This window comes from Cyanistes caeruleus, chromosome 5 (assembly GCF_971803275.1).
Source record: "Cyanistes caeruleus chromosome 5, bCyaCae1.hap1.1, whole genome shotgun sequence".
NCBI lineage: Eukaryota > Metazoa > Chordata > Aves > Passeriformes > Paridae > Cyanistes > Cyanistes caeruleus.
Window position 1 is genome coordinate 72,007,927 of NC_141705.1, and position 21,165 is coordinate 72,029,091.

General features: G+C 41.9%; 2 protein-coding genes across 5 annotated transcripts in view; one reads left to right on the forward strand and one right to left on the reverse strand.

The window, feature by feature from the left end:
- The window catches only part of LOC147653239 (uncharacterized), a 628,925-nt gene that overhangs the window by 5,157 nt on the left and 602,603 nt on the right, over positions 1 to 21,165 (forward strand). For 3 of the 4 annotated variants that reach the window (XM_086890275.1, XM_086890277.1, XM_086890278.1), the window contains 3 exons: positions 1,557 to 1,592; positions 2,521 to 2,565; positions 2,849 to 3,028. The gene's annotated coding sequence lies outside the window, so the exon portion shown is untranslated. Of the gene's footprint in view, positions 1 to 1,556; positions 1,593 to 2,520; positions 2,566 to 2,848; positions 3,029 to 6,991; positions 8,651 to 21,165 lie in introns of those variants that run through there. The other variant, XM_086890276.1, reaches the window with a different exon arrangement.
- LOC111925084 (uncharacterized) lies at positions 5,901 to 8,229 on the reverse strand. Its single transcript, XM_086890272.1, has 2 exons — positions 8,046 to 8,229; positions 5,901 to 7,774 (listed from the first exon to the last, which is right to left on the reverse strand). Exons 1-2 carry the CDS (start codon positions 8,118 to 8,120, stop codon positions 6,158 to 6,160), a joined length of 1,692 nt encoding a protein of 563 aa, XP_086746398.1. The 5' UTR covers positions 8,121 to 8,229; the 3' UTR covers positions 5,901 to 6,157.

The window sequence follows — 21,165 nt, forward strand, 5'->3', positions numbered from 1 at the left end:
GTACCTGCCAGTCAGCCCTGATAATGTACACATTAATCAGACTGCTTCAGTAGTCTTCTTAATTCAAGTATGGGGTATTTAAGTTCTCAGATTATACCTCTGCATGAACCTTAGATGGTCTAAATAGGGAAATTCTGAGTGCCAGTAATAATACAGGTATTTCTGATATTCGCTATTCTAAAGGGAAATTCTTTTGTTGCTAGCAACAGAGGTACATTGCAATTAAAGCATTCATGTATCTCCCAAAGTGATCTAAAATAATAAATAATTAACCTATACCCATGACAATATCACAACCTCAGAATCCAGTATCTTTAGACCTTTCAAAGTGAGTAAAAGATGTTGAATTCCACTGGAAGGATGGGAAAAGTGAATGCTGGGTTTTTGGTGTTTTGTTGTTTTTTTTTAATTTCTAGATTTGTTGTGACAAAAAATGAGATTTAAAAGATTTTTGTGTCTCCAGCAGAGCTGAATCTTTCATGGGATGGTTCTTGCTTCTTTCTGTATTTTTTAGTATTTTATTTTATAATTTGAAAGTGAGCTTTTGGATGAAAAGAGGAGAAAGAAATATTTTTCTGGATAATTAATTTTAAGCAGCAAACATGGTGGCCATTTAAAACTAAAGTGGCCTTAAGGAAAACTCAAGTGAGTTTAATGCAGTCTAATTTGCATCACACATCTCTGATTAGTTCCATTTCTCATGGATACATGCATGGATACTAACACAGCTGAAGATGCTCTGTTTCCAGGGGAAAATATCACCTGAATGCATGTTATAGATATGATTATGCGTTTTGCCTGCAAACAGACTTAGAAAGATTATTTTTTTCTGTACATGAAATGGGAAAGTGGCCAGAATTTCAGGAACAAGTAGTTTAATGTTCATTTTGCTTTATCTGCAGTTCAGGACTGCAGTGATACTTTTTTCATTGAAACACTAAAATAGAAACTGTATTGTGTACTCATCACATTGTAAGTGAAAAAAAAATTAATATATATATAAATAATTCTATGAGGGTGCTTATTCAAATTATGATTATTTAATATAGTTCTGAAAGACAGGTGAGCAGGCTTAAAATTCCTTTATCCTCTGTATGTGTTTTTCCAGCTGGTGTAATACAAGTTGGTACTTCTTGCAAAATTTACTTAACTTACGTCTTCAGACACTTATACGTATGATGCTGGTGCTCCTTAATTTAAGCAAGGCCATATAAAGTGTATGAAGCTTTGGGAATTGTTGGTAAGAAAAAGGAACAAAATGTATTGAAAGCAGGAACACACTTGGAGTGAAACATCTGCCCTCAGTTGGTTTGTTAGAAATTACTTCCTGTTATTTATTTTAACATGGCATGCAAATTCACTAAAAAATTCTTTCCAAATAGCAGGATGTGTCTATCCAGGAATGACCAATAGCAGTAAGATAAGGATAAATCATGCAAACCTGCTACCATATAGAAGAAAACTTGTTAACACAACGAAAGACTTGTGGTTATTAGGTGGAGTCTTTCTTCCAACTCCTCCAGTGCAATGCTAAATCCAGTTTCTGTGTCTCTTAGGGAGAGCCAGGTGAGAAAGGTCCTCCTGGAAAAGAGGTAAGTTAAATTCTTAATTGTTTCAATATAAGATTGGTGTCACAGGGAAAAAATCATCAAGGGTGTTAGCACAGTTGCAACAAATTGGATTTTTTTGATAGAATGGTTGGAAGGGATCTTAAATATCATCGATTTATGCCCACCCTGCCAGGGGCAGAGACACCTTCCACTAGACCAGGTTGCTTGGAACCTCATTCAACCTGATTTTGAACCATTACAGAAATGGGAAATTCACAACTTGTCTGGACAATTTGTTCTAGTGCCTCACCACCCTCACAGTGAAAAATTTCTACCAAATATCACCCTCTCTGACTGTGAAGCCATTTAACTCTTGTTCTATCTCTACAGTCCCTGACAAAAAAGTTCATCCCCATTTTTCTTAAAAACTCCCTTTTAGTACTGGAAGGGGCTCTAAGGTTCCCCCAGAACCTTCCCTCCTTCAGGCTGAACAATCTCTGCCCTCTCAGCCTGAATCCACAGCAGAGGAGCTCCAGCTCTTTGAGCATCTTTGTGGCCTCATCTGAACTTGCTGTAACTGATTCATGTCCTTGCTTATATTCTGGCACCAGAGCTGGACACAGCACACCAGGTGGGGTCTAACTGAAGGGAAGTGGAGGGGGAGAATCATCCCCTCAACATGCTTGTCATGCTTTCTGTTTTGGTTTTTTTTTTTGTGGGTTGTTGATTTTCTTTTTGTTTTGGATTTTTTTGTCTGGGTTTTTTTGTTGGGTTTTTTTTGGTTATTTTTCTTTAATAAAGAAAGAAGATTGTTGATAATTGAAAGCAAAAGGGAAAGCTCTCAGGAAACTGTGGGGTTGTCATGGAAATAAATTTTCCTGGGGTCACAGGAATCATTACAAAGGCATATGTTTCATTATTTACTCTTATTATGGATGGTGCTTTTATATTTACCTTTATTTTGTTGCAGGACACACCAGGGAAACAGGGTGCAATTGGCTCCAGAGGAGAGAGGGTAAGTTGGAGAAGATTACAAGTTATTTCATTATGTTGAAATAAAGAGAGCTATTTTGAGTTAGGGCCTGGAGGCAGAGGTCATTCAAAACTGAAGCCAGTGTTTCCCAGTCTCCCAGGTCTCTCTTTAATCATTCTCCATCAGAATAATTTGTGGATCATTTGTAATGCACCAGATGTTGTACTCAGCAACTTAGCCAGCTTAGCTGTGAGCATTTCTCTGTGTTTGAAAATCAGAAGTTTGCCTCTTATTCTGTGGTGGTAATGTCCTTCTTTTCACTTAGGGTGAGCCTGGCATCAAAGGAGAAAAAGGCCCTCAAGGAGAAAAGGGTCCTCCAGGTGATCCTGGGATACCTGGTCATAAGGGCCATCCGGGACTGATGGGTCCCCATGGACCTCCAGGAGACACTGGGCAAGTTGGACCTCCCGGTCCTCCGGGACAACCAGGATTTCCAGGACCAAGGGTAAGATCTCCAGGGAACTGCTTTGTATGGTTATTTTCCTGCCACAGGGATCAGAAAAGTGTCTCGGGATGCATTGAGGCTGACAGAAACTGGAGCAGGAGCATGTTGTAAAGGGAGACAGTGTTTTTAAGCTCTTAATACCCATAAAGGGGAGCTGTCTCACATCTCAGGGAATCATAGCATCATAGAATGGTTTGGGTTAGAAGAAACATTAAAGACGATCTAGTTCCAGCCCCCTGCTATGGGCAGGGGACACCTTCCACTGGATCAGGCTGCTCCAATCTCTATCCAACCTTGGACACTTCCATGGATGGAAGTTGGGAAAGGCTTGTGGGGGTATTGACTTGAACTTCAGGGGAGCTAAATAATCCAGACCCATAGTCAGTGTGGCCAGTTGCTGACACTTTTTATTGCTAAATGCCTAAATCAGGTTCTCTGATGGTAGCCACAGCACTGGAGTCTCAAAAAAGATTCTTTCTATAAGGGCAGTAATATGTAGCACTTCATACAGAGGACTAACACCTTCCTCTGCTGCTGGTTGTTACGAGAGACAAAATGCTGAGCCGTGGAAAGGTCACCACTCTATTTCTGGAAATCCTGGAGTCAGCTCATCAGAATTCATGAAATACTATTTTTGTTTAATATTCTGCCTCTTTTTTTTTTTTTTTTTCCCCTGTTGGTCTCACTACTGAGAATGCCTGAGGGTGGTTTATGTTGTAGTATGAGAAAAACTACCAACAGCAGTGAAGCAACTGTGCCCATCCTGAGGATGAATTGGAGATTATCTCAGAGGAGAAAAAACAGAGAATAATGTCTGATGTAAATGCTGACTAAATTTTAGACAAAGCATTTCTTTGTGTGTGAAATCAAGTGATAGTTATGGAAACTTAATTTAACTAATTGGGTTAAAACCTGAAAACATAATTTGTAAACCTTTAAAGTATGCTTCACAATTATGTTTACTTAGTGGGATATACACTAAGAGCTATCAAAAATGCTTAGTACTTAATGACAAAATTGTTTCTTTTGTCACCAGTGACACATCTTTTTCTCATGCAAAATTTGTGACAGCAAGAAGGTAACAAATAGACCAACTCTGTATTTATTAACAATGCTATTGATTAAAACTGAAATGTCACTTAGCTATTTAATTAAATCTCATGTTTTTAATGAATAACTTCTGATTCAGAAGAACTCACTAGGTTTTCATAAAAAGAGGACACAAACTGCATCCTTGTATGTTAAAAGAGTAAGTGTGAGGAAAAAACAACACTTTTATAAGCAGCTGATCTACAAAAGAATGAAGTCTTTAGGTTGACCAGACACATTTTCAAAACTGGCAGAAATGTAAAGAATAATTTTAGCCAAAAAAAAATTGCAAATTATATTTAAAGTGAAACATCTTACTTTCTGATTTATAAAAGAAATGTTTGCTCTTGCTGCTTGAAAATGGTTTATTGTTTAAATGTAGTTACAATTTTCTTTTGAGCTTTTGCAAAAGCAAGAGCCTGGCTACCCTAAAAGCTTTTTATTATTATTATTTACTTGGAAAGCCACAATCTAAAAAATTATTCTACTTATCAAAAATGCTTTCATAATTTTTTTAGTTACATCATCCAGAGTTGTTCACATTACTTTCAGTTTCTACAGCTACTGCAGCTGTACAACAGCAACAGCACAAAAGACCTCAGAGAAAGGAATAAAGATACTGTACCTTGAGGGCTGGGTAGGGGGCCAAGGCCAGGAAGCCACATCCCCTGCCTCTCTTCAACAGCCTGAAATCAGGCAAAACCTTGTACTGCTTTGGAAGAATAAGTATCATATGCATGTACTGGCTTCTGTTTCCCGAGATAAGGCCTGTTGGCAGGGGATACATCCAATGTAAGTGTTTTTACCAAGTCCAGATACCCAGCATTAGAACCTTTGGGGTACATGTACATCTCTCTGTGAGGAAATGTGCCATGATGAAAAAGAACATGGGATCTCTGCTGAGATCTGATAGGGCAGAGATGTCTCCTGATGTGATTTCTATAACTTGTCCTATAAATGCATAGTAAGGAGATTTTCTTAAGAATGGATATGGGAACAGTGTTGCAACTAGTGACCTCGGGACCCAGCTCCCTGCTTAAACCACTGAGCCCATGGTTTTCTAGCAGGCTGGGAACAGAGAATGACTTTGACTCTGTATCCCACAGCAGAGTCCTGGAAAAGCCGACAGCCCAGGGCTTGGGCAGGGGCCCTCTTTGCTGGGTTAAGAACTGTCAGGATGGCCATGTCCAGAGAGTGGTGGGGAATGGTGCTGCATCCAGTTGGTGTCTGGTGACTAGCGGTGTCCCCCGTGGCCAGTCCTGTTCAGTGTCTGTCCTGCTGATGTGGCCAAGGGCATTGAGGGTATCCTCAGGAGGAAATTTGTGATGACACCAAGGTGGGTGGGAGTGTTGATGTGCTGGAGGGTAGGAAGGATCTTCAGGGGCATGTGGACAGGCTGGATTGATGGTGTATGACCAGTGGGGTGAGGTTCCAGAAGAGCCAGGCCTGGGTCCTGCCCTTGTGTCCCAAGAATCCCCTCAGTGCCCCAGGCTGGGGGCAGAGTGGCTGGAAAGCTGCCTGGCAGGAAAGGCCATGGGGGTGCTGGCTTAGAGTATCCAAACTGACATGACCTGGCATGTGCCCAGGTGGGTAAGGGGGCTGGTGGCTTCCTGGCCTTCTATGTCAGCAGCAGCATGGCCAGCAGGACCAGGGCAGTGATTGTCCCTCTGTGCTGGGCTATGGGGAGGCCACACCTGGAGTGCTGTGTGCAGGTGTGTGCCCCTGGTAAGGTGTGGTCAGTGAGAGATGCCTGTGTGTGAATGAAGGTGCCAAAGAGACCATCTACCAAAGTTAACAATAGGGATTTTATTTAACAAGAAACGTGTGGTATAGAGGTAGGGATGGGAAAGAAACAATGGGGATTTGATTTAACAAGAAATGTGGGGTAGAGGGATAGGGATGGGAAAGAAGAGAGTGAGAAGGGGAGTAGGGGGTAAAGTTGGGGTGGGGTGCCAATGCCACCCGGACCTGCCACTGGGAGCCGACCATTCTCAGGGGGAGCTGGCATCTCAGGGCCTCCTCCTGGTTCTGGCTCTGGGCTCAGTCCTCTCGCTGCCCCCTGAGGCAGCTGAAGGAGAAGAGCCGGCGCAGAGCCCGCCGGGCCGTCTTGGCGATGGAGCGCCATGGCCGTGGGGCCGGGGGCTGCGGGACGGCTGCGCTGCCGGCGGGGCAAGCAGGAGCGCTGCGTGCCAGGGGCTGGGCAGGCAGCGGGCAAGCCCCTGCCGGCTCCCCAGCCCTGCGGGGCTCTTCCTGGGGAGGGGCGGCCTGGGCACAGCCAGCCTCAAGCCATTCCACTTCAATCTCCTCCATGGTTTCGGCAGGCGAGGCACAAACCAGAGACATCTTTGCCTCTTCAGGAAGAGCCATGGGGAGAGGCTCGCTGTGCCCCTCATTGCAGGGATCACCGTCTGCCGCTGGTGCTGTCTCTTCCTCTTCTTCTTCCTGTGTTGGGAGAGACAGCGCGCTCTCTGGCTCACTCTGCATCTCTCCTGGTGCTGCTCTGTCATGGAGCTCTTCTTCATCCCATATTTCCAGTACCTGGTTTAGAAGGGTACTTGATGGCGAGTCCCCAGAGACAGAGCACAGCTGTTCCAACAGGTCAGGATGTGCAATCTCTGTGTTGTTTTCTGCCTCTCCTGTGGAGCCCTTGACGAGAGCATCAGAAGGTATGGAGTTGTCTGCGACAGGGTCCAGCTCGGCCAACAACTGGTCAAGAGACACAAGCTGGGAGAACTTTTGTGTCTCTCCTGCAGCAACTTCTGTCACGCTGGATGCACTGTGCAGGTCCGAGGGGCCTACAGCTGGCTTCAGGGTGGGGCTTGGTGGATCCCTGGAGATGCATGTGGACCTTACGGGGCTTTCTTTGTCTTCTAGGGAGGAGAAGATGTCTCTAAACATCACATCATACACTTTGTCTTCCATCTCCTCCAGCTGCTTACTCATTTTACAGAGACGAAGCATCACAGCCTCGTCATCCTCTGGGCACAGCTGCTTGCGATGCGCACTTTGCTTGGCTGGACGATGAATTGCCTCTGCCCCTTGGCGCCCACTCAACCACTTTGTGGTTCTCTGGGTGGACTCGATGGGCCTGTTCTCACGAAGACATGGGCCCAGGTCTCTGAACACATCACTGCAGGTGCTGCTACCATGCCCTTCCAGAAGCTTGAGGAGCACCTCTGTCTCAGAGTGCCCCAGGTGCTGCCAAGCCGGCTGGCTCCCAGTGCAGATCTGCACGCTGTGTGCGGGTTGCACGGGTGGCAGGCGATGGTCCTGCCTTGCCGCTGACCCATGCCAGAACCCTTCTGTTCTGCTTGCCAGGGAAGGTGTTTCCCAGGCCCCACCAGCAGCCAGAGTTCCCCATGGTGAAGGTGTCATGAGCTCTTGGTAGCCACTGGCCACAGAGCCCACAACATGTGCTGTGCCTCTGGGAGGAGACCCAGAGGCTGCTGCTGCTGGCAGAGGGGGCAGCTTGAGCCTTGCAGAGGCTGCTCTTTGAATTTGAGGGCTGAGCTGGCAAGGAGGTTCCAGTGGCAGTTGAGGGCCATGGAGAGGCGGCAAGTCGGACACAGACAGTCTCTGTGTCTGTGTGACACTGCCGCGTGGCATCTTGATTGTTGAGGTGACCTGAGGTGGTCCCTGTGGCTGGCTGTGGGTCACCTGTGGGAAGCAGGGGTAGGAGTGGGATGGAGGTGGCTGTGTGAGCGCGGTGTCTCCCACGTGTCAGCAAGCCCAGGGCAGGTGCTGGCCACAGCAGCCAGGCTGGGCTGGGTTCCCAGCTGTGCTCATTGCCTCAGGGTCATTGCTGTGCCTGAGCCATCCCATCATTGGCTCCCTTGCAGAGCGTGGCCTGGTGCCAGGCCTGGCTGTCTGTGCCCCAGGGCTTCCCCCACCTCCCACTGCAGCCTCTCCCTCCATCCCCAGCCCTCACCTTTTGCTGCTTGGATAGCAGTGACTGCCCCTCATGGGGCTGGTCATGGGCATTTGCCTCCTCTTTCTTCCACATTGTGGGAGTGCTCTGACGAACACTGGCCACAATCACCCAGGGGAGCTGCTTCCTCCAGAGAAGCTGCTGCCTCCTCAGAGAGCTGCTCTCCTGGGAGTGGCCACTGCAGGGATTTGTTGCCCCCACAGTCACGACACGAACTCACGTCACAATGGCCTCTGGGCACGATGTCACCGCGGGTCACAAAGGCCTGGTGGGCACGGCCGCCCTTTGTTCCAGGGGCCAGGCGGTTTCCATGCAGCCCAGCCTCATCACAAAGGCCTTTTTTAGGCCTCTGTCCCTCTCTTTCCCTATGCTAGTTCTTCTTCCAATGACTTGCAGTTCTCGTTTCTCCCACCTTGTGTTCCTCCCCTAAACATCCCAAAAGAAGCCTTTTGCTGGTGGCCAACCGTTTTATTACCCATCCAGCCAAGCATGTGTCCCAGCATTTGGCCCCAACACCAGATAAAAAGGATCATCAGAAGGCAAAAAATAATTGAATTTAATCTGGCCACTACTGTAAAAGACAATAAAAAGTCTTTATTAGAAGAGATTAGGAACACAGGAGTGCCAAAGAAAAATCTACTCTTTATTTGATGTGAGGGTGAGGGGAACATTGATCACAAGGGACGAGGAAAAGGCTGAGGTACAGAATGCCTTGTTTGCCTCAGCTTTCAGGAGTCAGATGGGTTATCTGGAGGACAAGCAGTCCCCTGAGCTGGCACACAGGGACAGGGAGCAGACCTGACCCCCTGCAATCCCGGTGTAAGTAATTGGTGACCTACAGAGCTGCTAAGACCCTGACAAGTCTATGGGGCTGCCCAGAGTCCCCCAGGGGTGCTGAGGGAGCCCATGGAAGAGCTTGCCAAGCAACTCTCCCATCCTTTATTGTCATCATTCCTGGCCAGTCAGGGAGGTCCCAGGTGACTGGAGGTGCCAATGGGACACCCAAGGTCCAAGAAGGGCTGCAGGGAGGATGTGAGGAACTGCAGGCCTGTCAGCCTGACCTCGGGGCCTGGTGAGGTTCTGGAGCAGATCATCGTGAGGGGGATCACATGGCCCAGAGAGGACAACTGAGGGATCAGGCCCGGCCTGATTTAGCGTTTAGGAAAGGCGGGTCCTGCCTGAGCAACCTGATGTCCTTTGCGCTGAGGATGATGCGCCTCAGGGCTGTGGGAAAAGCTGTGTATGGAGTCTCTCTGGACTTGAGCCAAGCGTTAGACTCTGTATCCCACAGCAGAGTCCTGGAAAAGCCGACAGCCCAGGGCTTGGGCAGGGGCCCTCTTTGCTGGGTTAAGAACTGTCAGGATGGCCATGTCCAGAGAGTGGTGGGGAATGGTGCTGTATTGAATTAGCATCCAGTCAGTAGTGGTGGCCCCCGTGGCCAGTCCTGTTCAATGTCTGTCCTGCTGATGTGGCCAAGGACATTGAGGGTATCCTCAGGAGGAAATTTGTGATGACACCAAGGTGGGTGGGAGTGTTGATGTGCTGGAGGGTAGGAAGGATCTTCAGGGGCATGTGGACAGGCTGGATTGATGGTGTATGACCAGTGGGGTGAGGTTCCAGAAGAGCCAGGCCTGGGTCCTGCCCTTGTGTCCCAAGAATCCCCTCAGTGCCCCAGGCTGGGGGCAGAGTGGCTGGAAAGCTGCCTGGCAGGAAAGGCCATGGGGGTGCTCGCCAACAGGGGCCAAACATGAAGCCAGCATTTGCCCAGGTGGGCAAGGAGGCCGGTGGCCTCCTGGCCTTCTGTGTCAGCAGCAGTGTGGCCAGCAGGACCAGGGCAGTGATTGTCCCTCTGAGCTGGGCACTGGGGAGCCTACACATTATATTCTCTATTGTCATGGTTTTTAAGCATTAACTAAAAAAATTACTGAAAAACTTACTTATTTCTTGCTGTGAGATATGGATTAGAACAAGAACAAAACAGGCTTAAAATTTAAAAGGAATAGAGAAAGTTTATTAACAAAACTACAAGAATAAGAACACCAGAATAAACTTCCAGAAAACTCTTTTATCCCCCACTACCCAACCATTCCCTTGCTCACATGACAATATAGAGACAGAAAAGTTTGGAACTTTGGTGTTTAAAACAGTCCCAATTCCTGCTAGTCTTTTCATCAGTCTTTGTAGAGAAACAGAAGTCTTCTTCTGCTAATCTATGGAGTTTCTCACAAGAAAGCTATTTCTGTTATAGCTCTCTATTTTTCTGATGCCAGCTGCCCGGAAATCTGTCATCAGTTCACTCCTCCCATTTCACATCACTATGAGGTGTGTATGGGTCAATGAATCTAGGGATGTCATTTTTAAGGACGAGTTATTCAAAGGCAAAAGTTCTCTTCATCTGTCTCTGTGAGCTTCTCTGGAAACAGAAGTTTTCTCTTTGCCTCTACAATGGCCCTAAATCTTCAACTATTACTTCTCCCCCCTCTGTTCCAGCACCTCACTGTATCCCAACTACTCCACCTTTTGCTCAAAATCCACACTTTGAACCCGCCATTCCTCCCAATATACTCTGTCATGAATTAAAGGAGTTTTTTCAGATCACTATTGTCCATCTCCATAGCTTTAACAGAAAAATATTTCAGCTTATAAAGCATCTCCTTATTCTCTACCTTTTCTGAAGTTTAATTCTTTTCTTTACTGTCTCTAATAGTTTATAAAGTCTCTTCACATGTTGATTACTCTCTTTTTCTTTCTCTGGAAAAAAGGATTAATCTGCAAGTCTCATCTGGGTAATGAAAAGGTTAAAATCTTGCCCAGGCTTTGTAGATAGTTCTGTGACTTCTGCTGATGTTACAATTCACTTCAAAACAATACCTGGGCCTGCTTCTTTTCAAAGCCTGTTCAATTTTTAATGTAAAACAGAAAAATAACCACTCTTCACATGGATCATCACTGTTAAGCCTTGCCTACGTTCTTAGCTTTTCTTATTTAACTTACAGGATAATGAAACGTATTGAAATGGGATTTCAAGGTAGACAAGGGATGGGAAGGTATGTGTTGTTTGAGAATCCTCAATATCAGCAGACAATTTGCTGAAGCCGAATCATTTTTCTCCCAAGCAAAATAACCACTTAGTGTTTTTATCCTCCCTGGTGTTTCCAGCAAGAGCACTATTAGCTCTGTAAATACAGAGTTACTGGCTATTTGAATGTATACATTTAACAAACTATTTCATTATTAGGACACTCTGCTGAAGCAGTATTGTATTTTTAAAAATGCTTAAACAAAATACTTGCTTTATGAAGGAAAAGTGTTTTGAATCACAATTTTGCCCTCCTTTATCCTTATTAAACAGCATTGATTTCCTAGTCTATGGGTAAATGGTTAAACTGAATGTGGCACAGATTTGCTGTTGCTGCTGAATACATCTTCTGCTATACTGCCAATTATCAGAGGAAAATTTAAAATCAAAAGATGTTGTTAAGAAAAATAACCAACATTATTTCTTCTTGACCCTTGAGTGCTAAGGTTACTTTTCAATCTCTTCTATTATTCCTCACTCTCAGAACAGAGCAAGCCTGGTCTTGTTATATCTAATCCAACTCCAAGTGCCATTTCTTTCCAACTCATTTTCACAACTTACACCTCTTTCAGTTGTGACTTTTTTATCATTTGTAGCTTTTGTTTGTTTGTTTCCCTTCAGCCACAGGTAACAAATTCTAGGTCATGTGAAATATAAACCAGATAGATATAGTACATCAGCTATGGGGGTTTGGGGTTTCTTTTCCTTTTCTGGATAGTTACCACAGGTAACAACAATTTCCCTACTTCTCCCACAAAAAAACCAGCACAAGCTTCCCAAAATGCAGTTTTTGAAAAGGCATGTAGGACCATAATTACATGTAGACCAGTGGAATTGCTTCACCAAAGGGGAAAATTAAAGGAGACCAACTAACCAATAGGTTAGCAAAAGGGGAGCGTTAATGGATCAATTGATCAATTTAAGTGCCAAGTGTCCAGAGAAGCTTTCAAAGGTGATAACTGATTTTAGTACCACTGTAGGGACAGATTTGAATTGTGCACTATAGCAGTGCTGTTTCAGCCATTATATGACTGAATTATTACTATTTCTGTAACAACTTGGATGTAAAACTTGACTCTGGGCTGAATTGCATCACTTAAGGGAATTCAGGAGGAAATCATTTTACACGTTCAATGAAATTAAATGTATTTTGCATTCCTGATGCCACCATTTGCCAGCCTTGAACAAATTCTGTGCCAAGCTTGTTAGACAAAACCCATGCACCGGCATAACCTATGCTGGTATCTTCCAGACAAGGAGAGAACCAGAAGGAAGCCTCAGTGTGCCCTAAGAGGTTTAAATCCATGTGTTCATTAAGAGAGCAGAGAAGAAACGAACCAAGAAAATAAATAGGAAGAGAGAGAGGTAGGCTGACATAAACACTTCTGCCTAACTCAGGGTATGCCTCCCCAAATCCATATGCAGATACAGTAATTCTAACCTCTCCCTGCCCCTCCCAAGTAAATTAGAAGGTCTAAACTTCAGAGCAAATAGAACAGAAATCTCCAAAGGCTTCATGGCTTCATCTGTTATAGAGTAATTATACCCTGATACACCAAGTTCCTCAACCAATATTTACTCCTCCTCTTTCTGATTTAAAATTAGAAAGCAAGAACCATATCCATAACACAATGTTTCTGAAACCAAAGAGCTAAGACTCTCCTCCCAATAAAAATGTAGCAAGCAGATTGGTTTTAACACTCAGTGGCATTCTTTTTATGGACTCTTATTCCTTCATAGACCACACAGTTATAAATAATCCATGCATAGAGCAATTAGGCATTTTTCTTGTTTTATGAGTTTCAGACCCTATGCCTGTGCAAGTGTCTTAAAATATTCAAAACCACTACAATGCAACAAAACACATTTAAATCCCTACATTAAGAGTAATTGAATAATTCTGATATTTAATTGCTCTTCTTCTGTCATAGGATTACAGTCCTTTGAGCAAATCAAACAATTACTGAGTGCAGATCAAAGAATGACTGTTCCCCAAAGTCATTTTAGACAAGAGCATCTTTAGCACCTCTAAAGGATTAAATGTGATGATCAAGTAGGACACTGACAAATTTGAGGACCTGAAATACTCACACAAACGAATCAGAATGGAAACAACAGAAAGTAACTTCCACACTTTTTATGGTAGAGAAGCAATAGTTTGGATTTATTTTCTAAGACTGATCTCACGTGCTTATAGGATCCTGTGAATGACAAGAGAGTTGGGTGAGTGAAACCAGAGAGAAAACTCTGCTTCAGTGGCCTCACACCAAGACTCACATGGTTCTTCTATTCTGTGCAGAACTTCATGACCCATAACAAGAGTGACTTGAGACCTCACTACCAATTTTGAGTGGAATTTGGGTAATAGCAAAGCCTTCAGAAATGATGCAGCAATTTTAAGCAAAACTAGAAGATTTAAATTCATTCGTTTCTCCACTGAAAGGAAACAGTACTTTGGATATTTGGGGGCAGATTAAAAACATGAGTTCTGCATCCTCTGACCCCATATTTTGCCTATTAATCATTTTTAATAAGCAGCAGAATGATACTGACATTACACATTAGAACAGGGAGTCAAGTAGAAGTGGATGTTTCTGGAATTTGGTGGGGCTTTTCTTGAATTTTGTGGTATTTTGAAAAGATTTAGGGAATTTGGTGGTATTTTTCTAGAATTTTGTGGGCCTTTTCAAGGACTTTGTGTGGTTTGGAGGAGACTTGAAGAATTTTGAGGAAGTTTCCTTAGATTTTGTGGAAACTTGTGGAGGTTTTGTGTGATTTTTGTGGAATTTTGTGGGATATTGAGGGGATTTAGGGATCTTGGGGGATTTTACATGTATTTTGTGGGAATTTGTGGAGATTTGGTGAGATATTTTTCTAGAATTTGGTCGTGTTTTGAGAAGATTTAGGGAATTTGGTGGGATTTTTCTGGAATTCTGTGGGCCTTTTCAAGGACTTTGTGTGGTTTGGAGGAGACTTGAAGAATTTTGAGGAAGTTTCCTTAGATTTTGTGGAAACTTGTGGAGGTTTTGTGTGATTTTTGTGGAATTTTGTGGGATATTGAGGGATTTAGGGATCTTGAGGGCTTTTACATGTATTTTGTGGGAACTTGTGGAGATTTGGTGGGATTTTTTTCTAGAATTTTGTCGTGTTTTGAGAAGATTTGGGGAATTTGGTGGGATTTCTCTGGAATTTTGTTGGATTTTGGGGAGATTTTGAGGGATGTTTGTGGAACTTTGAGGGACTTTTCTGGAATTTTGTGGGATTCTGCAGAGAATTGACAAATTATCAGGGATTTTTCATGTATTTTTGCGGAGTTTGTGGAGAATCTGTGGGGTTTTTGTGGAATTTGGTAGAGTTTTGGAATGATTTAGGTCATTTTGTGGGATATTTCTGGAATTTGGTGGGGCTTATCAAGAATTTTGTGGTATTTTGAAATGATTTAGGGAATTTTGTGGGACTTTTCTGGAATTTTGTGGGGATTTTTCTGGAATTCTGTGGGATTCTGAACAGACTTGAAGAATTTTGAGGAATTTGTTTTAGATTTTGTGGGAATTTGTGGAGATTCTGTGGGTCTTTTCTGGAATTTGGTGGGCCTTTTCAAGGACTTTGTGTGGTTTGGAGGAGACTTGAAGAATTTTGAGGAAGTTTTCTTAGATTTTGTGGAAACTTGTGGAGGATTTGTGTGATTTTTGAGGAATTTTGTAGGAAATTTTGGAGATTTAGGGATCTTGAGGGATTTTTCATGTATTTTGTGTGAATTTGTGGAGATTCTGTGGGATTTTTGTGGAATTTGGTAGAGTTTTGGAATGATTTAGGTCATTTTGTGGGATGTTTCTGGAATTTGGTGGGGCTTTTCAAGAATTTTGTGGTATTTTGAAAAGATTTAGGGAATTTGGTGGTGTTTTTCTTGAATTTTGTGGGAAACTGTGGTGATTTTATGGGGCGTTTCTGGAATTTGGTTGAGTTTTCAGAAGATTTAGGGATTTTTGTGGGATTTTGGTGGGATTTTCTGGGAATCGGTGGAGATTTTGTGGGACATTCCTGTGAATTGGTAGGGTTTTGAAATGATTTAGGGAATTTTGTGGGACTTCTCTGGAATTTTGTGGGGATTTTTCTGGAATTCTGTGGGATTCTGAACAGACTTGAAGAATTATGAGGAATTTGTTTTAGATTTTGTGGGAATTTGTGGAGATTCTGTGGGTCTTTTCTGGAATTTGGTGGGCCTTTTCAAGGACTTTGTGTGGTTTTGAGGAGACTTGAAGAATTTTGAGGAATTTTTCTTAGATTTTGTGGAAACTTGTGGAGGTTTTTTGTGATTTTTGTGGGATTTTGTGGGATATTGAGGCGATTTAGGGATCTTGAGGGATTTTTCATGTATTTTGTGTGAATTTGTGGAGATTCTGTGGGATTTTTGTGGAATTTGGTAGAGTTTTGGAATGATTTAGGTCATTTTGTGGGATATTTCTGGAATTTGGTAGGGCTTTTCTTGAATTTTGTGGTATTTTGAAAAGATTTAGGGAATTTGGTGGTATTTTTCTAGAATTTTGTGGGCCTTTTCAAGGACTTTGTGTGGTTTGGAGGAGACTTGAAGAATTTTGAGGAAGTTTCCTTAGATTTTGTGGAAACTTGTGGAGGTTTTGTGTGATTTTTGTGGGATATTGTGGGATATTGAGGGGATTTAGGGATCTTGGGGGATTTTACATGTATTTTGTGGGAATTTGTGGAGATTTGGTGGGATTTTTTTCTAGAATTTGGTCGTGTTTTGAGAAGATTTAGGGAATTTGGTGGGATTTCTCTGGAATTTTGTTGGATATTGAGGACATTTTGTGGGATGTTTGTGGAACTTTGAGGGACTTTTCTGGAATTTTGTGGGATTCTGCAGAGAATTGACAAATTATCACGAATTTTTCATGTATTTTTTGGGAATTTGTGGAGATTCTGTGGGGTTTTTGTGGAATTTGGTAGAGTTTTGGAATGATTTAGGTAATTTTGTGGGATATTTCTGGAATTTGGTGGGGCTTTTCAAGAATTTTGTGGTATTTTGAAAAGATTTAGGGAATTTGGTGGTGTTTTTCTTGAATTTTGTGGGAAACTGTGGTGATTTTATGGGGCGTTTCTGGAATTTGGTTGAGTTTTCAGAAGATTTAGGGATTTTGGTGGGATTTTGGTGGGATTTTCTGGGAATCGGTGGAGATTTTGTGGGACATTCCTGTGAATTGGTAGGGTTTTGAAATGATTTAGGGAATTTTGTGGGACTTTTCTGGAATTTTGTGGGGATTTTTCTGGAATTCTGTGGGATTCTGAACAGACTTAAAGAATTATGAGGAATTTGTTTTAGATTTTGTGGGAATTTGTGGAGATTCTGTGGGTCTTTTCTGGAATTTGGTGGGCCTTTTCAAGGACTTTTTGTGGTTTGGAGGAGACTTGAAGAATTTTGAGGAAGTTTCCTTAGATTTTGTGGAAACTTGTGGAGGATTTGTGTGATTTTTGTGGAATTTTGTGGGATATTGAGGGATTTAGGGATCTTGAGGGCTTTTACATGTATTTTGTGGGAATTTGTGAAGATTTGGTGGGATTTTTTTCTATAATTTGGTCGTGTTTTGAGAAGATTTAGGGAATTTGGTGGGATTTTTCTGGAATTCTGTGGGCCTTTTCAAGGACTTTGTGTGGTTTGGAGGAGACTTGAAGAATTTTGAAGAAGTTTCCTTAGATTTTGTGGAAACTTGTGGAGGTTTTGTGTGATTTTTGTGGAATTTTGTGGGATATTGAGGGATTTAGGGATCTTGAGGGATTTTTCATGTATTTTGTATGAATTTGAGGAGATTTGGTGGGATTTTTTTCTAGAATTTGGTCGTGTTTTGAGAAGATTTAGGGAATTTGGTGGCATTTCTCTGGAATTTTGTTGGATATTGAGGACATTTTGTGGGATGTTTGTGGAACTTTGAGGGACTTTTCTGGAATTTTTTAGGATTCTGCAGAGAATTGACAAATTATCAGGGATTTTTCATGTATTTTTTGGGAATTTGTGGAGATTCTGTGGGGTTTTTGTGGAATTTGGTAGAGTTTTGGAATGATTTAGGTCATTTTCTGGGATATTTCTGGAATTTGGTGGGGCTTTTCAAGAATTTTGTGGTATTTTGAAATGATTTAGGGAATTTTGTGGTGTTTTTCTTGAATTTGGTGGGCCTTTTCAAGGACTTTGTGTGGTTTGGAGGAGACTTGAAGAATTTTGAGGAAGTTTCCTTAGATTTTGTGGAAACTTGTGGAGGTTTTGTGTGATTTTTGTGGAATTTTGTGGGATATTGAGGGGATTTAGAGATCTTGGGGGATTTTACATGTATTTTGTGGGAATTTGTGGAGATTTGGTGGGATTTTTTTCTAGAATTTGGTCGTGTTTTGAGAAGATTTAGGGAATTTGGTGGGATTTCTCTGGAATTTTGTTGGATATTGAGGACATTTTGTGGGATGTTTGTGGAACTTTGAGGGACTTTTCTGGAATTTTGTGGGATTCTGCAGAGAATTGACAAATTATCACGAATTTTTCATGTATTTTTTGGGAATTTGTGGAGATTCTGTGGGGTTTTTGTGGAATTTGGTAGAGTTTTGGAATGATTTAGGTCATTTTGTGGGATATTTCTGGAATTTGGTGGGGCTTTTCAAGAATTTTGTGGTATTTTGAAAAGATTTAGGGAATTTGGTGGTGTTTTTCTTGAATTTTGTGGGAAACTGTGGTGATTTTATGGGGCGTTTCTGGAATTTGGTTGAGTTTTCAGAAGATTTAGGGATTTTGGTGGGATTTTGGTGGGATTTTCTGGGAATCGGTGGAGATTTTGTGGGACATTCCTGTGAATTGGTAGGGTTTTGAAATGATTTAGGGAATTTTGTGGGACTTCTCTGGAATTTTGTGGGGATTTTTCTGGAATTCTGTGGGATTCTGAACAGACTTGAAGAATTATGAGGAATTTGTTTTAGATTTTGTGGGAATTTGTGGAGATTCTGTGGGATGTTTCTGGAATTTGGTGGGCCTTTTCAAGGACTTTGTGTGGTTTGGAGGAGACTTGAAGAATTTTGAGGAAGTTTCCTTAGATTTTGTGGAAACTTGTGGAGGTTTTGTGTGATTTTTGTGGAATTTTGTGGGATATTGAGGGATTTAGGGATCTTGAGGGATTTTTCATGTATTTTGTGGGAATTTGTGGAGATTTGGTGGGATTTTTTTCTAGAATTTGGTTGTGTTTTGAGAAGATTTAGGGAATTTGGTGGCATTTCTCTGGAATTTTGTTGGATATTGAGGACATTTTGTGGGATGTTTGTGGAACTTTGAGGGACTTTTCTGGAATTTTGTGGGATTCTGCAGAGAATTGACAAATTATCAGGGATTTTTCATGTATTTTTTGGGAATTTGTGGAGATTCTGTGGGGTTTTTGTGGAATTTGGTAGAGTTTTGGAATGATTTAGGTCATTTTGTGGGATATTTCTGGAATTTGGTGGGGCTTATCAAGAATTTTGTGGTATTTTGAAATGATTTAGGGAATTTTGTGGGACTTTTCTGGAATTTTGTGGGGATTTTTCTGGAATTCTGTGGGATTCTGAACAGACTTGAAGAATTATGAGGAATTTGTTTTAGATTTTGTGGGAATTTGTGGAGATTCTGTGGGTCTTTTCTGGAATTTGGTGGGCCTTTTCAAGGACTTTTTGTGGTTTGGAGGAGACTTGAAGAATTTTGAGGAAGTTTCCTTAGATTTTGTGGAAACTTGTGGAGGATTTGTGTGATTTTTGTGGAATTTTGTGGGATATTGAGGGATTTAGGGATCTTGAGGGCTTTTACATGTATTTTGTGGGAATTTGTGGAGATTTGGTGGGATTTTTTTCTAGAATTTGGTCGTGTTTTGAGAAGATTTAGGGAATTTGGTGGGATTTTTCTGGAATTCTGTGGGCCTTTTCAAGGACTTTGTGTGGTTTGGAGGAGACTTGAAGAATTTTGAAGAAGTTTCCTTAGATTTTGTGGAAACTTGTGGAGGTTTTGTGTGATTTTTGTGGAATTTTGTGGGATATTGAGGGATTTAGGGATCTTGAGGGATTTTTCATGTATTTTGTATGAATTTGAGGAGATTTGGTGGGATTTTTTTCTAGAATTTGGTCGTGTTTTGAGAAGATTTAGGGAATTTGGTGGCATTTCTCTGGAATTTTGTTGGATATTGAGGACATTTTGTGGGATGTTTGTGGAACTTTGAGGGACTTTTCTGGAATTTTTTAGGATTCTGCAGAGAATTGACAAATTATCAGGGATTTTTCATGTATTTTTTGGGAATTTGTGGAGATTCTGTGGGGTTTTTGTGGAATTTGGTAGAGTTTTGGAATGATTTAGGTCATTTTCTGGGATGTTTCTGGAATTTGGTGGGGCTTTTCAAGAATTTTGTGGTATTTTGAAATGATTTAGGGAATTTTGTGGTGTTTTTCTTGAATTTGGTGGGCCTTTTCAAGGACTTTGTGTGGTTTGGAGGAGACTTGAAGAATTTTGAGGAAGTTTCCTTAGATTTTGTGGAAACTTGTGGTGGTTTTGTGTGATTTTTGTGGAATTTTGTGGGATATTGAGGGGATTTAGGGATCTTGGGGGATTTTACATGTATTTTGTGGGAATTTGTGGAGATTTGGTGGGATTTTTTTCCAGAATTTGGTCGTGTTTTGAGAAGATTTAGGGAATTTGGTGGGATTTCTCTGGAATTTTGTTGGATATTGAGGACATTTTGTGGGATGTTTGTGGAACTTTGAGGGACTTTTCTGGAATTTTGTGGGATTCTGCAGAGAATTGACAAATTATCACGAATTTTTCATGTATTTTTTGGGAATTTGTGGAGATTCTGTGGGGTTTTTGTGGAATTTGGTAGAGTTTTGGAATGATTTAGGTCATTTTGTGGGATATTTCTGGAATTTGGTGGGGCTTTTCAAGAATTTTGTGGTATTTTGAAAAGATTTAGGGAATTTGGTGGTGTTTTTCTTGAATTTTGTGGGAAACTGTGGTGATTTTATGGGGCGTTTCTGGAATTTGGTTGAGTTTTCAGAAGATTTAGGGATTTTGGTGGGATTTTGGTGGGATTTTCTGGGAATCGGTGGAGATTTTGTGGGACATTCCTGTGAATTGGTAGGGTTTTGAAATGATTTAGGGAATTTTGTGGGACTTCTCTGGAATTTTGTGGGGATTTTTCTGGAATTCTGTGGGATTCTGAACAGACTTGAAGAATTATGAGGAATTTGTTTTAGATTTTGTGGGAATTTGTGGAGATTCTGTGGGATGTTTCTGGAATTTGGTGGGCCTTTTCAAGGACTTTGTGTGGTTTGGAGGAGACTTGAAGAATTTTGAGGAAGTTTCCTTAGATTTTGTGGAAACTTGTGGAGGTTTTGTGTGATTTTTGTGGAATTTTGTGGGATATTGAGGGATTTAGGGATCTTGAGGGATTTTTCATGTATTTTGTGGGAATTTGTGGAGATTTGGTGGGATTTTTTTCTAGAATTTGGTTGTGTTTTGAGAAGATTTAGGGAATTTGGTGGCATTTCTCTGGAATTTTGTTGGATATTGAGGACATTTTGTGGGATGTTTGTGGAACTTTGAGGGACTTTTCTGGAATTTTGTGGGATTCTGCAGAGAATTGACAAATTATCAGGGATTTTTCATGTATTTTTTGGGAATTTGTGGAGATTCTGTGGGGTTTTTGTGGAATTTGGTAGAGTTTTGGAATGATTTAGGTCATTTTGTGGGATATTTCTGGAATTTGGTGGGGCTTATCAAGAATTTTGTGGTATTTTGAAATGATTTAGGGAATTTTGTGGGACTTTTCTGGAATTTTGTGGGGATTTTTCTGGAATTCTGTGGGATTCTGAACAGACTTGAAGAATTATGAGGAATTTGTTTTAGATTTTGTGGGAATTTGTGGAGATTCTGTGGGTCTTTTCTGGAATTTGGTGGGCCTTTTCAAGGACTTTTTGTGGTTTGGAGGAGACTTGAAGAATTTTGAGGAAGTTTCCTTAGATTTTGTGGAAACTTGT

What these genes read in the sequence shown, in the direction of transcription:
- LOC111925084 (XM_086890272.1), bottom strand. Translation starts at nt 8,120, where the DNA reads ATGTGGAAGAAAGAGGAGGCAAATGCCCATGACCAGCCCCATGAGGGG. An exon ending in TGCTATCCAAGCAGCAAAAG is followed by an intron (nt 7,775 to 8,045) that starts GTGAGGGCTGGG and finishes TGCTTCCCACAG; the next exon opens with GTGACCCACAGCCAGCCACA.